Source organism: Tamandua tetradactyla, chromosome 10, assembly GCF_023851605.1.
Source record: "Tamandua tetradactyla isolate mTamTet1 chromosome 10, mTamTet1.pri, whole genome shotgun sequence".
In the NCBI taxonomy this organism is placed as follows: Eukaryota; Metazoa; Chordata; class Mammalia; order Pilosa; family Myrmecophagidae; genus Tamandua; species Tamandua tetradactyla.
This window is the reverse complement of record NC_135336.1, coordinates 14260701-14274888: the sequence shown is the minus strand read 5'-3', so window position 1 is coordinate 14274888 and position 14188 is coordinate 14260701. Positions and strand designations below refer to the sequence as shown.

At 52.2% G+C, this 14188-nt stretch overlaps 1 protein-coding gene across 2 annotated transcripts; it reads left to right on the top strand.

Annotated features, from left to right (window-relative positions):
- Positions 1-765: 765 nt before the first annotated feature.
- Positions 766-14086, top strand: LRRC15 (leucine rich repeat containing 15). 2 transcript variants are annotated; one of them, XM_077117909.1, is made up of 2 exons: positions 766-828; positions 8474-14086. In XM_077117909.1, exon 2 carries the CDS (start codon positions 8479-8481, stop codon positions 10255-10257), a length of 1779 nt encoding a protein of 592 aa, XP_076974024.1. In that variant the 5' UTR covers positions 766-828; positions 8474-8478; the 3' UTR covers positions 10258-14086. The 2 variants fall into 2 exon arrangements, with proteins under 2 accessions (XP_076974024.1, XP_076974023.1); XM_077117908.1 differs by having other exon boundaries at positions 769-820.
- The last annotated feature ends 102 nt before the right edge of the window (positions 14087-14188 follow it).

Sequence of the window (14188 nt, the reverse complement as noted above, 5' to 3'; positions counted from 1 at the left end):
CTCCCATCCCCAGCCCAGAGACTCATCTGCATGCAAAGCTGGGTGGGTGGCAGAGGATGATGTCAGAAAGGAGTAAAAAACATCATTTTTAGGAGGGACACAGAGTAGGAATAACTTTGTCTTTCTTTGAAATTTAAAGCAAATGTCTTTTTTCAAAATGTCAATAGGTGGATGGGACTAAGCATATGGTGCTCTGTATTGTTCTTGCAAACTTTCTGTAAATTTGAAATTACTTCCCTGCTAAAAAGGTTAAAAAGAAAGAAAGAAAGAAAAGAATGACCACCGTTTTAGAACCACTATGAGAGGGACTTGCAATTAATTCTGTCAGCCATGCAGGGGCAGCCTCTGACCCTCAGGCAGCCTCTCTTGGGGGCTCGGCCCCCTCTGGCTGTGCAGGCTGAGAGCTGAGGTCCCCCGTCCTTAGTGTGGGACATCTGTTTGGGAGCGAGTGGGGGAGTGTGTGTTTGATGGTGTCCAATGTCCTGTGCAGCAAGTGAATCCAAAAGGAACACTGGAGGAAGGAGAAAAAAGGAAAATGTGGTCCTTTACAAAATGTGGCAGAAGGAAATTCTTTAAACTTGAAAATCCAGGTTGTGCTTTCTTGGGGAAGGGCCGGGACGTCCCACAGCGGACCTGGGACAGCTGCAGTGGCTAGCAAACCACCCCCTACTACCCCCAACCCCACCCCGACACTGCCCCCTGCGGTGACTCATGCCAGGATCATTTAAATACCGGGAGTGCCCCGCGAGCCGCACTCATGCTGCAGCCTTGAGCCGCCCGCGTCCTCCTCTCCGGCTCCCTCTTCTCCACGGAGCTGCTGGTAAGTAGGTGAGCCGGCCCCACCTCCTCCCCTCTCCCCCCTTTTCTGGGCCCTCGCACCCGCCGCGGGGAGACACTCCAGAGTCCCCAGGGAGGGGCAGGGCTGGCAGGTGCCTGGGGCGGCTCTGCAAAGACCCCGGCCCAGGGGATGCTGCACTGGAGGGGTGCACGGCTGGCCCCCCAACTCCCACTGCCCTGCGCCCCCTCTGCAGAATCCCCGACCAGCTTCTGGCTCTGCCTGCTCCTACCATCCCCTGCTGTCCACCTGGGAGGCTGGGAAGGTGTTTTAGACCTGCCAGATGGAGCTGAAGTTGACCAAATCACTCGAGTCACCCACGGAACTTACCTCTTTGTGGATATTAGCTCCTTTGAGGAAAACGTTCCTTTTTTTAAGCTTCAGGTGGTTTGAACCCACATCCTCTTTCCCTGCCCTTACTGTGGCCGCCACTGTGGCTCTCGGACTGAGGCTTGTCCGAGAGCGGGGAGCGCTTCCTCCATGGGGTTTGCCACTGAGACATCTCTTTTCACTGACTTTGAGTTGCTGCAAATCACCATCAGCAGACATGCTGGTCTCGGGTTCAGGTTTCCAATTTAGACTTCGTCAGTGGACTTATAATTGTTTGGGGTCCTGCTTACGTAACCCCGCTTTGACAGTGCTCCCCTCTTGCCAGCTAGAAATGTCCGGCCTTGACTGAGGCTGGTGGCTCTGAGCAGGGATGGATGTGTGATGAGGGGTAGTATGAATTTAAATCTTTACCAGTGTCTCTGTTCAAATGTAAAGGCAGGACCTGGGGCCAAAGAACCCACCGTGGAAAAACAGAACTGTTCTAGACCTGTCTGTCCGTGTCTGTCCTGTCTACCTCCAGGACCGAATGTGTTACCCAAGGGCACCTATGCCTCTCTCTTAAATGCCACATGCACCACACTGAAGGGGCCTGTGACGCTCTCAGCTTCTCCTTTAGGATTTTCTGGGATTTTATCTCCTTAAGTTGAGCTGCTCTCAGATGTGTGGGCTTCACTGGCTCCGTAATTTAGAAATTCTCTAACGGTATTCACTTCTCCCAGTCTGCATCGAATGAACATCTGGGCGTAAATTCAGAGCCAGATGTTCCAGTTTCCCTGTGGTCTTGAGTCAGGCAGGCTCAGCAGTGATGAAACAGGCGTCTGAGAGAGGATGAAGCCAGGGCAAAGTGTTCTGAATAGATCCAGAAGTTTTCTCCCCGGGGCCGGGGGTGGAGGGGAGGGTGTACCACCTTGGATTGCTCTGTAAATGGAGGGTTGGCAGAATAAGGGTGGGAGATGTTGAGACACGAAGAGATAAGAGGAGGTGAGAGAGAAGCCCAGAACTGGCTGCCCCCACTCAGTCCTTCCAGCAAACACTCTAAGGCTGTGATTACATCTGGCAATTTGCTTCCCTAAATCCTGACCACAAAGACTGACTGCAACTTCTGGTTTCACTGTCTCCCTTGGCTTTTGGGGGCACAGAATTTAGAAACCACTGCCAAGATGCTTTGATCGGAGTCTGATCCATTTTTATCTAGTCTTGATCCCTTCCCTAAGAAGGGGGCTGTTCGGAGACCCCTGCTGCTTTTATAAAAGCCCCATTTGGGTAGTCTCCCTGTTCTGCTGGAAGTTTGTCCATATTCTCTGCTACTTATGCTCCTCTAATTACAGCCCTGCTCCAGCTCCTGCAGGAAGTGGAGTTCTTTGCCCCCACCCCCATCCTGACTATGGGAGGATCCCCAAAAGTAGGGCTGGAAGGGAATGGCTTTTTCTACTCATTTTCTTTTTTAAACGAATGAACAATGTTTTGTCTTTGAAGGGCTGTAGTAGGTGGAGGTCAACAATTGTGCAAGGTTGAGGAAGAAGATGTAGTAGGCTCTGTCCAGACTTACCTTGGGGTTCAAGGATGCTTTGTGTTTGGGGCAGAGTGTTCCTAAACTGGGCACGCATGAATTGAGCTGTATGTTCAGGTTACTGGGAACCACTCCTTCTGGAGACTTCTCTGCCCTTCCTGTCTCTTCCAGGTGAAAATGAGCCAATGTGAGCTGATTTAGGGCAGAACATCCTTCAAACCATGCAGCCTGGGAGTTGGGAGAGGCACTTGACCTTGGCTAATAATGCTGGGAAACTTGAGGTTTGATTGTCCATGAGCCTCCCAGATCGTTTTAAGATGGGGGTAGCAAAATGACCTCTTCCTGCCTCCCAGTCGCTTCCCGGACACCAGGTTCACAAGGCCCCGAAGTTCTGGGGTTCACCAGGATCTATGGTTAGAGGCCCTGATCTGGTGTCAGGGGTCTCCAGTAGACTGTGTGACCTTGGACAAATCACTTCCTCCCTCTGGACCTCAGTTTTCCCATCTGCAAAATGACTCGATGGTCTCTAGACGCACTTGCACCTGTGATACTCTGAACTCCTAGTGCTGCTTCTGGAAGCAGCTTCTACTTCTGGGTTCAACTCAGCACAAGATTCCTGTTGGGGATGCAGAAAGGGCCACTGAGGGAGCTATTAATAGAGGACACTGGGCTAGCACTGTGGCCCAACTTTCATCCTCCCCAATCCTAGCTTCTCTGTCTCTGTTCTTCTTGGCAGTAAATGACACAAATCATGGGCCTGGGCTCCCAGCTGCTCCAGGCCACAAGTGGTATTTCTTCGTGTGGGCTGCGGGCCTCTGCATCAGAATTGCTGGGGGACTTTGTTAGACATGCAGAGTCCCGGGCCCCACCCAGAGCTATGGGATCTGGGTCTCTGCGGGTGGGACCTCCAGACATCCTGATTTTACTCAACAACAAAAATAGTAACAATTGGATCTCGTCTTTATTGGGTGCTCACTTTGTGTCAGGAACTAGTCTAAGCACTTTACATATATTAACTCATTTCATTCTCATAACTATGGGGCCGGCTCCCTTAAATGAGACTTCTAGGTGATTCTTTCATCCTAATCTGGAGGAGGAGGCAGTCACCCTCTGTTTATTGAGATGGGGCGAGGAGAGGGGCTGGTTCTGGATGCGCTGATGTCTGCAGTGCAGCCTGTCAGTCAGAGGGTGACTTCAGACCTGTTACTGGTTGGAGCTCTAAGGCTGGGCCTTTCTCTTGGGAGCCCTCAGGTTAGGGTCACATCTCGCTGCAAATGAGGCCATGGTTAGGGAGCCCTGTGTTTGGGAGAGAGCACAGGACAGGGCAGGAGGTCCCCTCTCTGGGTCTCAGTTTCCCCAGGTGTGCCAGGAGGCAGTGGGACAAGAGGATCACTAACACCCCTCTCAGTTCTTGGAGTCCATGAAAGGGCTATGGATGGATGTGAAGATGTTCCAGTTAACAAGTGGAATTGTCCTTCCTGGAAGACTTTTGAAACAAGTTAGGGCTGAAAATATGGGTATAGGTCCCTCAGGCTCCAGATGGTGGTGGCACTGCTGGTGGGCTGGGGTGACCTAGAAGAGAGGGGAGTAAAGACATGGTGGGGCTGCAGGCAGAATCTCCTTTCTGCCTCCAGTCAGAAGACAGAGCTTGAAGGGCCCTTGAACCTCTTAGCAGAAGGTGAAACTAAGACACAGAGAGTTTACCAAAACTCATATCCCAGCGTTCTATCAAGATCAGAGGAGAACGTCAGTCTTCCAGGCTCTTTGCAAAAGCTTTGCTCTGTGGCATTGCAATAAGAAGACTTCTCCTTCCAGGGAAGCTCGTGTTTAGGGAATGAAGGTGTTAAAGAAAAAAAAAAAAAAAAACCCAACCCACCAACCAACTGAGCTCAGGGCTTCATGGCTAATTATGTGTTTGCTCATGAGTCACAGGGTGTTCTTGGTAACAAGACCCACAGCTGGAGCACCCTGATTCAAGCGCTTCTACCCCTGGGGAGGGAGTACTTTGGAGTGTCCAGTGAGCTGTCCCTCTGTCTTTCCATCTGCTTTGGCTTGCTGATTCCATGGGCCAGTGACAGAGGCCAGGCTGCACCCGCTCCCCGGGACAGGGGCTGGGTCGATTCCACGGCAGTGACTGAGGACGCGTTCTGCAGCCTGGAGGAGGAGGGTGTAATTAGGGTGGCTTCGTGGGCCTTTAACTGGCATCTGTCACAGCTGCCAGGCAGCAGCAGCCAGCGTGGGCTATTAGGCTACTGTGTGTGTGGCTCTTGAGGGGACCAGGGCCACTGCGTGAGCCTGCAACACTTGCTGAAAATCCAAGAGCCCGACTCTCCAGCTCATCCTCCACCACCCCCTCCTCCCAGATGGCTGTGCAGCTGGCTTTGAGGTGGGCTCACCGAGTGCTGGAAAACAGGAAACCACTGAGCGTAGTGCTTTGGAGAGCTCTGGAGACATGAGGATTTATGAAAAGGAAAATCCACAGATTCTTGCAATATTTCTCAAACTGAATGTGGCCCACTATAGACAACAATGGCTCTGTTCCCATAAAGGGATTATCTTCTCACTGCTCCTCCCAGGCCATGAGGCTTCCTCTCCTGGCCATGGGCCCTTCAGGGGCTGGGGATGCAGACTCAGAGAAGGTCACTTAGAGATGGGTCCTCAGGGTGCCTCATCCCACCCCTCACTTGACAGGTGGGGAAACTCAACAGAGACTGCCCTGGGCTGGCCAGGTTACAGCCACTTAATTTAGTCTCTGATACTTCAGGCTGCAGCACCATTTTGAAGTTGCTGGGCCTAGGAGAACACATTATAAATACATAAAGGACTGGCAAACCTGTTACCAGGAGCAGCTTTTGTAAGTCAGTCCAGAGGGCAAATGCCTCTCTCTCTCTCTCCATCTCTGCCTCTCCCTCTCTCCATCTCTCTTGCACACACACACCCACACACATACACATGCACACCATGGGGATGAGCAGACATCCATACCTGTCCACACAGACCCTTGTGAGCACAGACACAATTGTCCTGGTAGGTGGATCTCACGTCCATGCTCTTGGACTCAGTCTTAGAATCCTGAAAACTTAGGGATGGACAAGACATTAACTGTCTTCCCATCCAATACCCTACCAGAGTTAGGAATCGCCTCTCCAGCCTCCTTACCAAGTGGTTGCTGAGCCTCTGTTTGAACAGTTTTGGTGATGGCAAGCTTACTACTCTGTGATGCTGTCCACTCTGACTTTGGAAAGCTCTCTTTGGTGGTGAACTGAAATCTACTACCCCACAGCTTCTACCCACTAGTTTTTACCTTGGGGCCATGCTAAACAAGCCTGCTTCCTTCCTCTCACAGCCACCTTGCATGTACGCTAAGAGGTGCTTGTGGGCTCCTCGCATCTTCTCTTCTCAATATTCATCCACAGTTCCTTCAGTAGGTGCTTGGATGTCCTGGTTTTGGGGTCACCTGCACCATCCTGGCCACCCTTCTCTAGTTACCCTTCAGTTTGTTGTTAGCCTTTTTGAAGTGCAGGGGTGGAGCTCTAGTACAGCACTGAAAGTATGGCCTGATCCGGGCAGTGTAGTGTGAGACTATCACCTCCCTTGTCCTAGACACGATACTTCTATTAATGCAGACTACGATTACATTCTCTTTTGTGAGCAGCCTTCCTTCTTTGTTGACTCAGATACACTTAACCATCAATTATAAAGAGTGGATGTTGAACCACCTTTGCTTAGGCAGTTAGTTTTCTGCCCTCAAGTTCTGGACTTGACATTTGTCTCTCTGACTTCATCTTTATGAATGTGTCCACAGTTTAGTCTATCCCATTCCTTTGCATTTAGACTCTATTGGCTAAACCAATCTTTCCCTTGCCTTCTCTTTTTCCCTCTAAAAATACTTAGTTAAATCTTAGTGTAAAAGTACAGCAGGTTGGGGCTTGGATGGGGTGTGAATAAGTCTGGTTGGATGCTGGATGAACTTGAACTCGGTTTCAGGGTAAGCTTGCTAGTGGGGACTGAGGTGATGTACAGAAAGGGAAACCCGGGTTATTCTGAGTTCTGAGCTGGGCTCAGTATCCCATGAGTTCAGGGGCACAAAGAGAGGCCTGAGAAATACCTTCTCCATCCAGGCAGACTATAGCTTATATTCCATCATTTGAAATCCTTTCTCTGACTCAGGATTTTTGCTCATCAAAAGGAGAGGCACAGCATTCACCCTCAAAGTGCTCACCTGCGAGCCCAGAGACCTGGGCCTTAACCCCTGAGCCTCTGTTTTCCTGCTCCCTATATCCCCATGAAGTGACAGAGGTGCATGGTCATCAGTTCTCAACCCTTCGGGTATAACAGGCCTCTTTGAGCATCTAATGGAAGCTACAAATATGCTCATATACAAGAACTCCCCCAGCTGCTTGATTAGGAACCCTAAGATTAGAAGCACTTTGGGGCCTGTCTACCTCCAAGAGCCTAAAGATGATCATGGCGTGGATGAACTGGTAAGGCAGCCGTGCACACTTGCCCCGCCCTGTGCAGGATGCCCTCGCACCCATCTCCCATCTGCTCCTCACGGCAGCCCCAGGAGAGGTTACCATCCCCACTCAACAGAAGAGAAAGCTGAATGGAGGCCTCAAGCGACTCATTCAAGGTCAGACAACTAGTTAGCGGGCCTTAAATATTCATGGAGAGGCCGGTACCCATGTCCCAGGTCTCCACATTCTCTACATTTTATATATAAATATAAATATAAATATAAAATCAGGAGCATCAGCAATGTCAAATGTCAAAACTTCTCTGCATCAGGCCCCATTCCCACGCTGGCCCTGTGTCTGAGTGAGCGTATGGTCCTACTGCCTTTTAGCTCAAGGCGCATCCTACAGTTTCTGGGACTTACTCAAGATTACCTGATGTTTCTTCATGGAAACTGGAGCTAAGTACCCAGAAGTCAGGCCCCAGGCATTGGCTGAGCTGCAGCAGCCTCTTGCAGCAAGACCAGGAAGCGGTACAGACAGATAATTTCCTTTCACTGGGGAGGAGGTTTGAATTAAACCTCAGTGAAGCACATGTGAAAGGGTGAGCAAAGACTGTGGACAGTGATGAGGGGGTGAGCTGGGGTGAGGCGGGGCAGGGTAGAGGGCCTGGGAGAGGACAAGCTGGACTACCCCTTCGTCTTTCCCCTCCTCTGCCGAACACGGCTCCTCCCGGCAGCCACCATGTTTGTGACCTTAGCATCTTCCCCCAGGGCCAGGTTCTGTTTTTCTCTTGCTGTCATTTCTTCTCTGTTCTTCCTGAGGAGGCCACGTTCAACCTGCATGTTCAGTTGCTGGGAGGGAGTCAGAGAGGAACGAGATACAGTCCCTGCTTCAAGGATGTGTAGGGATGAAAGATGAATGTCCTCATTCTTGTTGACCAGGGAAGGTGACAGAAAGGAACGAAACGCCTGCCACCGTCGGCCGGCTGGGGCCTGGCATGGAGGGTGGGGAGACCGCCCGCCCAAGGGATTCCAACTCCTGGGATCTGGGGCGGCTTCCTAGGGGTGATCCCATTTGGGCTAGACTTGGAAGCATAGGAAAGCTGTAGATGAAGAAGCAGAGACTCCGGGTGAGTGAAGCGATGGAAGGGGGAAGGCATGAAGGGAGGGGAAGGGGCTTGCCCCGTGGGGACAAGAGCATGAGGCAAGAGCCTAGGTTGGGTGTGCAGTGACAGGGCTCAAAGACAAGCCGGTCTTTGGCACTGAATGTTGGAGTTGTCCTGAAAGCAGCCACCGTGTAGGTGAAATGACCCTGACTAACCTGTGCTCTCTCCCCTTGCAGAGGCCATGCCACTGAAACATTATCTCCTTTTGCTGGTGGGCTGCCATGCCTGGGGCATAGGGTTCGCCTACTATGCCTGTCCTAGTGAGTGCACCTGCTCCAGGGCCTCCCAGGTGGAGTGCACGGGCGCGCGCATCGTGGCGGTGCCCACCCCTCTGCCCTGGAATGCCATGAGCCTGCAGATCCTCAACACGCACATCACTGAACTCAACGAGTCCCCGTTCCTCAACATCTCGGCCCTCATCGCCCTGAGGATTGAGAAGAATGAGCTGGCTCACATCATGCCCGGTTCTTTCCGCAACCTGGGCTCGCTGCGCTACCTCAGTCTTGCCAACAACAAGCTCCAGATTCTGCCTATCGGCCTCTTCCAGGGCCTAGACAACCTTGAGTCGCTCCTTCTGTCCAGCAATCAGCTGGTGCAAATCCAGCCAGCCCACTTCTCCCAGTTCAGCAACCTCAAGGAGCTGCAGCTGCATGGCAACCACCTGGAATACATCCCCGATGGCGTCTTTGACCACTTGGTGGGTCTCACCAAGCTCAACCTGGGCAAGAATAGCCTCACCCATCTTTCTCCCAGGGTCTTCCAGCACCTAGGCAACCTCCAGGTCCTCCGGCTGTATGAGAACAGGCTCTCCGACATCCCCATGGGCACTTTTGATGGGCTCAGCAACCTCCAGGAATTGGCTCTCCAACAGAATCAGATTGGCGTGCTCTCGCCTGGCCTCTTCCACAATAACCGTAACCTCCAGAAACTCTATCTGTCCAACAACCACATCTCTCAGCTGCCCCCCGGCATCTTCATGCAGATGCCCCAGCTCAACCGGCTCACGCTCTTTGGGAACTCCCTGAAGGAGCTCTCTCCAGGGATCTTCGGGCCCATGCACAACCTGCGGGAGCTTTGGCTCTATGACAACCACATCACTTCCATACCTGACAATGTGTTCAGCAGCCTCAGCCAGCTGCAAGTCCTGATCCTAAGCCGCAACCAGATCAACTTCATCAGCCCAGGTGCCTTCAACGGGCTGACGGAGCTGCGGGAGCTGTCACTCCACACCAACGCGCTGCAGGGGCTGGACGGAAACGTCTTCCGCATGTTGGTCAACCTGCAAAACATCTCCCTGCAAAACAACCGCCTCAGACAGCTCCCAGGAAACATCTTTGCCAATGTCAATGGCCTCATGACCATCCAACTGCAGAACAACCAGCTGGAGAACCTGCCCATGGGCATCTTTGACCACCTGGGGAACCTGTGTGAGCTGCGGCTCTATGACAACCCCTGGAGGTGTGACTCTGACATCCTTCCACTCCGCAATTGGCTCCTGCTCAACAGGGCCAGGCTAGGGACGGATGCCCTCCCAGTGTGTTTCAGCCCAGCCAATTTCAGAGGCCAGTCCCTCGTCATCATCAACATCAACGTGGCGGCACCCAGTGTCCAGGCCCCAGTGCCCAGATACCCGGAAACGCCCAGCTACCCGGCAACGCCCCAGTACTCGGACACGCCCCGGTACCCAGACACACCCAGCTCCGCTGACACCACAGCCATCTCCTACACCACTGAGTACACCAGCCCTGTGGACGACTACACTGACCTTACCACCATCGGGGTCACCGATGACCGCAGCGTGTGGGGCATGACCCGGGCCCAGAGCGGGCTGGCCATTGCCGCCATTGTCATCGGCATCATCGCCCTGGCCTGCTCCCTAGCTGCCTGCATCTGCTGTTGCTGCTGCAAGAAGAGGAGCCAAGCGGTGCTGATGCAGATGAAGGCCCCCAATGAATGTTGAGGAGGCAGGCTGGAGGCAGGGCTGGGGGCCTAGGCTGGGGGACCCTGGAGGTACGGCGGGGAATTTCATCGTCCCACCTCCATCTCGGGCCCACGGAGCTGCTCCCTAATCTCTGTCTGTGTGCCCTGAGAGAAAGTTGTCCCCACCTTTTCCTGACCTCTCGGATTCTCCCGCAGAGAAACAGGTCTTGGAGGGCTTTGCTACCAGCAGGGAGCTCCAACGGGCCATGGCCAAGACGCCGGGGGATTTCCAGTTCACATGCCTGGGCTTCCTTCCGGAAGGCCCTTCCCCCAAACCCTCAGCACCTCTACTCCAAGAACAGCCTTCTCTATGCCCACGCCGTCTCCTGGCCTCTGTGGACTCACTGATTCCAAAGCCTGCTCACTTTATGGGAATAGTTCTCTGCCGGGGCTAGCCCCTCTCCTCAAAGTATTATCTAAGTTGATTTCCCTTCTCTCGCTCCTGCTCTCGGTGTTCTCGCTCTTCTTGATTTTCTGCTCCTGAAGGCAGGGTGAGTACTCTCCTCAAAGAAAGCTTCAAACCATTTAGCTGGATCTTCAGAGCTGCTAGATGCCCCAGCTTTGAGGATGCCGTGAGAGAGAGAAGGAAAAGCAATGCAACCTCGTTCCTGGACACAGAGCCATTTTGGTGTCTCTCTTGTGATTTTTATCTGGAAAAGGAGGAAAGTCTCCCATGCAACAAGTTTAGCCTTTAGAGAATGACATTTCTGAACTGCAACTTTTCTTCAAAAATTTCAGCACTTTAAGGAATAAAATCATGCAAAATTTCTGACCTCTAAACACATTAAATTCAGCTTGTTGGTGCTGGGTGGAGAAGGAAACCTGGTACCTGGGGGTCCTTGTGCTCCCCCCCTAGGGTTTTTGTTTTTTTTGACTTTCATCAAAGGATAGCATACATGCAGAAAAGTGGAAACATGATAATTGTACAGCCTGATGCATTTTCACAAACTGATCTCACCGTGTAATCAGCAGCCAGATCAAGAGAACAGAGCACTGGCAGTTTCACCAGTACATGGGTTTTTACTGATGCTGGGGCTTCTGGCGATTGCATGGGCTTCCCTAAGAACTGCTCCCTGGGAGTCAGGACCAGCCCTTCGCTGCCCCCTCACTGCCGGTCCTTGCAAAGGCCCAGCTGCCCGGCATCGAGCATGAGCTGTGGATACATTCAGCCCAGAGAACGCCAGGTGCCCGGGCTGGCCGGGTCAGAAACCTCCCGACTGTAAAGGCCCACGTGGCCACATGCCCTTCCCTGCCAACGTGTCGTCTGCTGCTCACTGGAGTCCCCTCTGCCCGGGCCTTTTATGGGCATGATATGGCTATATATGTTTTTAATTTTCATTCTCTGTTTGGGTGAAGGAAAATAGCTTAGAGATGAGGTCCTTTAATTGAGCAGCTGAGTGTAATGGAATCCAGCAATCCCTCCAACGTTGTGGTAAAATTCCCCATCAGCATTATAGCTAGCTAGCAGCAGCGCTTCAGAATTTTCACACCCAGCAGGCAACGTTGGGATGCAGCTAACATGGGGTCTGGGGGCTCTCTAGGGGGCTCCTCCTGCCTGTGGTCTTGTTATTAAGAGTTGAGTTGTTTGGTGCCGGTTTTTCTCCTCCGATTACTGGTTCAGCCACAGTTATGTGAATACTTGCATTTCATCCACACGCTGTTAAAGAAATTATCTTCATGGTGACTCATGTCTTTCTCTGGATAACTGGTCCATGAGTTTAGAAGTAAACACGGCAATGAAAAGGAGAATGTCACCTCAGTCTCCATGCCTGGAAGAGCACCAGGTGACTTGGAGATCTACCACCAGCCCCGAGGGGCTTTTATTAGTCCCTCCGCCCCACAGGACACACAAGCAGTCCCGGCGACTTAGGATGCTGACAGGAGACCCGGCCCCCTCCAGATCCCTGTAAAGGACCGGTGCCCCTTGCAGCTTTTCACTCCCTGTCCCAAGGAATCTGGGAGAGATGAGGACTTCAGAGTCAAAAAACATTACTTTCCCAAGGTAAATCTGGGTCTCCAAAGCATTTTAAAAATATCTGTGGCAACTGGTGGCACGGAACAAAGCTTGCCAGAGCTCATGGGGAAATGAACCCGGAGCTTAGGGTGGTAGCCCGCTGTATTCATCCTGGAGCCCACAGCGGGGGCACGGCCTCCTCTCATCTAGACTGGGGACAGCGTGGCCTGGCACTGCATCTTACATTGCTCAGGACCCCAGGTGGCTCCTTGAGAGGCTGCTCCAATGTCTCCTTATATGAGGGCACCCATGGGCCAGCGAGAGCAAAGAGGTGAGGAAGGAGTCTTCTCATTCCAATATGCCTCCCTACCGAAGCTGTACCCAGAATTCCTGTGTATCTCTGCCACTGGCTGTGACATTGGAGTAACTTCTCTGGCCCCAGTGATCAACGTGTGTCCCCTGGCTGAAAGCCAGCATGAGGGAAGCTGTCCTCAGATGAGTCCACCAGGAGAACCCTGGGTGAAGGGTGGAGGACCCTGTAACCTGGCCTTCCAAGCTTGGCTGCTCCATTCTTCATCAGAGAGGGTTGGATGGAGATTCTTCTTTGTTGTCTGGCCATGGAGCCGCCAGGGAAGCTGGATGGAATCTCCTTTCCAACAGGAGGCTACATCTACATCTCACCTCTTGGGGCTAGAATGAACCACTTGCCCCCCAAACAGTTGGGGTAAGATGCAGGGTTCTAGTTTGTTTCTCCCCTCTTCTCGCTGGCTTCTTGGCCACCTTGCCGGCCACCAGCCTCCGTTTGGAGTGGGGGGTGGGGTCACTTGATGGAGGAAAGGTAATAAAAACCAGTCAGACCCATCAATTTTTAAAGCGCCCGTCTGCATGTGCTCCCTTCAAAGCCCTTGCTGTCCATCCTCTTTTCAACCCTCACAACAACCCTGCGATATTAGTACTGTCATTTTCCCCATGTGATAAGGTACAAAGCCACTTGTCCTTCTGCAACATCATTCAGCAGGTGTGGGTTTTAATTCTCTCTTCAGCCTTTGAACGAGACCTTGTGGACTGCCCTTGGGCTTTCATCATTAAACCGCAGAAGATGGAGTCACAGGCGCAGTGCTCCCCACAATGTGAATCATTGAAACCTCACTTGGTCTGGACCACAGTATTTGTAAATACGGGAGAAAATTGAACTCATCCATCCGTTAAAGAGAAACTGGCCCTTCTCATGGCGGTTGTGGGACTCTGTGTACATTAGAATGTAGTGGTCCAGCAAGGGTCTCAGGAGCATCCCTGACCCTTTTTCATGGGCAGAAACAATTTTCTCAAGACCTTTCAGACATTAGCGTAGAACAGTTTAGGGGCCCTCCTATCCAAAATCAGGAAGCGTGTGGAGAGTGGACAGCTATTAGAGCAGTTCCAAACACGCTAGATGTGTCCTATCCTTTGGCTGTAAGTCACTCAAAGAATTCAGCCCACAGCTCTCACCACTGGAACTGAATCCAGGGAGCTGGGGAAGACGCTGATGGTCCTGGGAACTGACGGGGAGCTTTGTGGTGGTTCCGAGAGGGTGGGCGGTACAGGCCACTTCCAGGGGAGACTCTTCCAAGTCCGAAGTTTCTTCTTCACCTAAAGAGAGACTGTTCTCGCCAACCTATTGCGTTCAGCCGCAGCATGTAATTTACCTGGTTAGAGAATCACTGCAAATAGCCCCAGTGCTTAGCGATGTGTTTAGAGGTTTCTGTGCCCCTGGGGTTTTACAGAGTGTGAGCCCTGGTGGGCAGGGTCGGGGGTCTGTCTCTTGCTGCTGCTTGCAACAAACTTGGTGTACAGAATCAACAATAAATGATATACACACAGGACCCGTGTGCTCTCTGCCGACATCCTGAGAATCAACACCTGTTGATTCTGCTCGTCACACGTGTGCAAGGCTGACCTGGGCAGACCCTGGAAAAAT

Bases quoted from the DNA above. Each gene is read 5' to 3' on its own strand.
- LRRC15 (XM_077117909.1), top strand. From the start codon at position 8,479: ATGCCACTGAAACATTATCTCCTTTTGCTGGTGGGCTGCCATGCCTGG.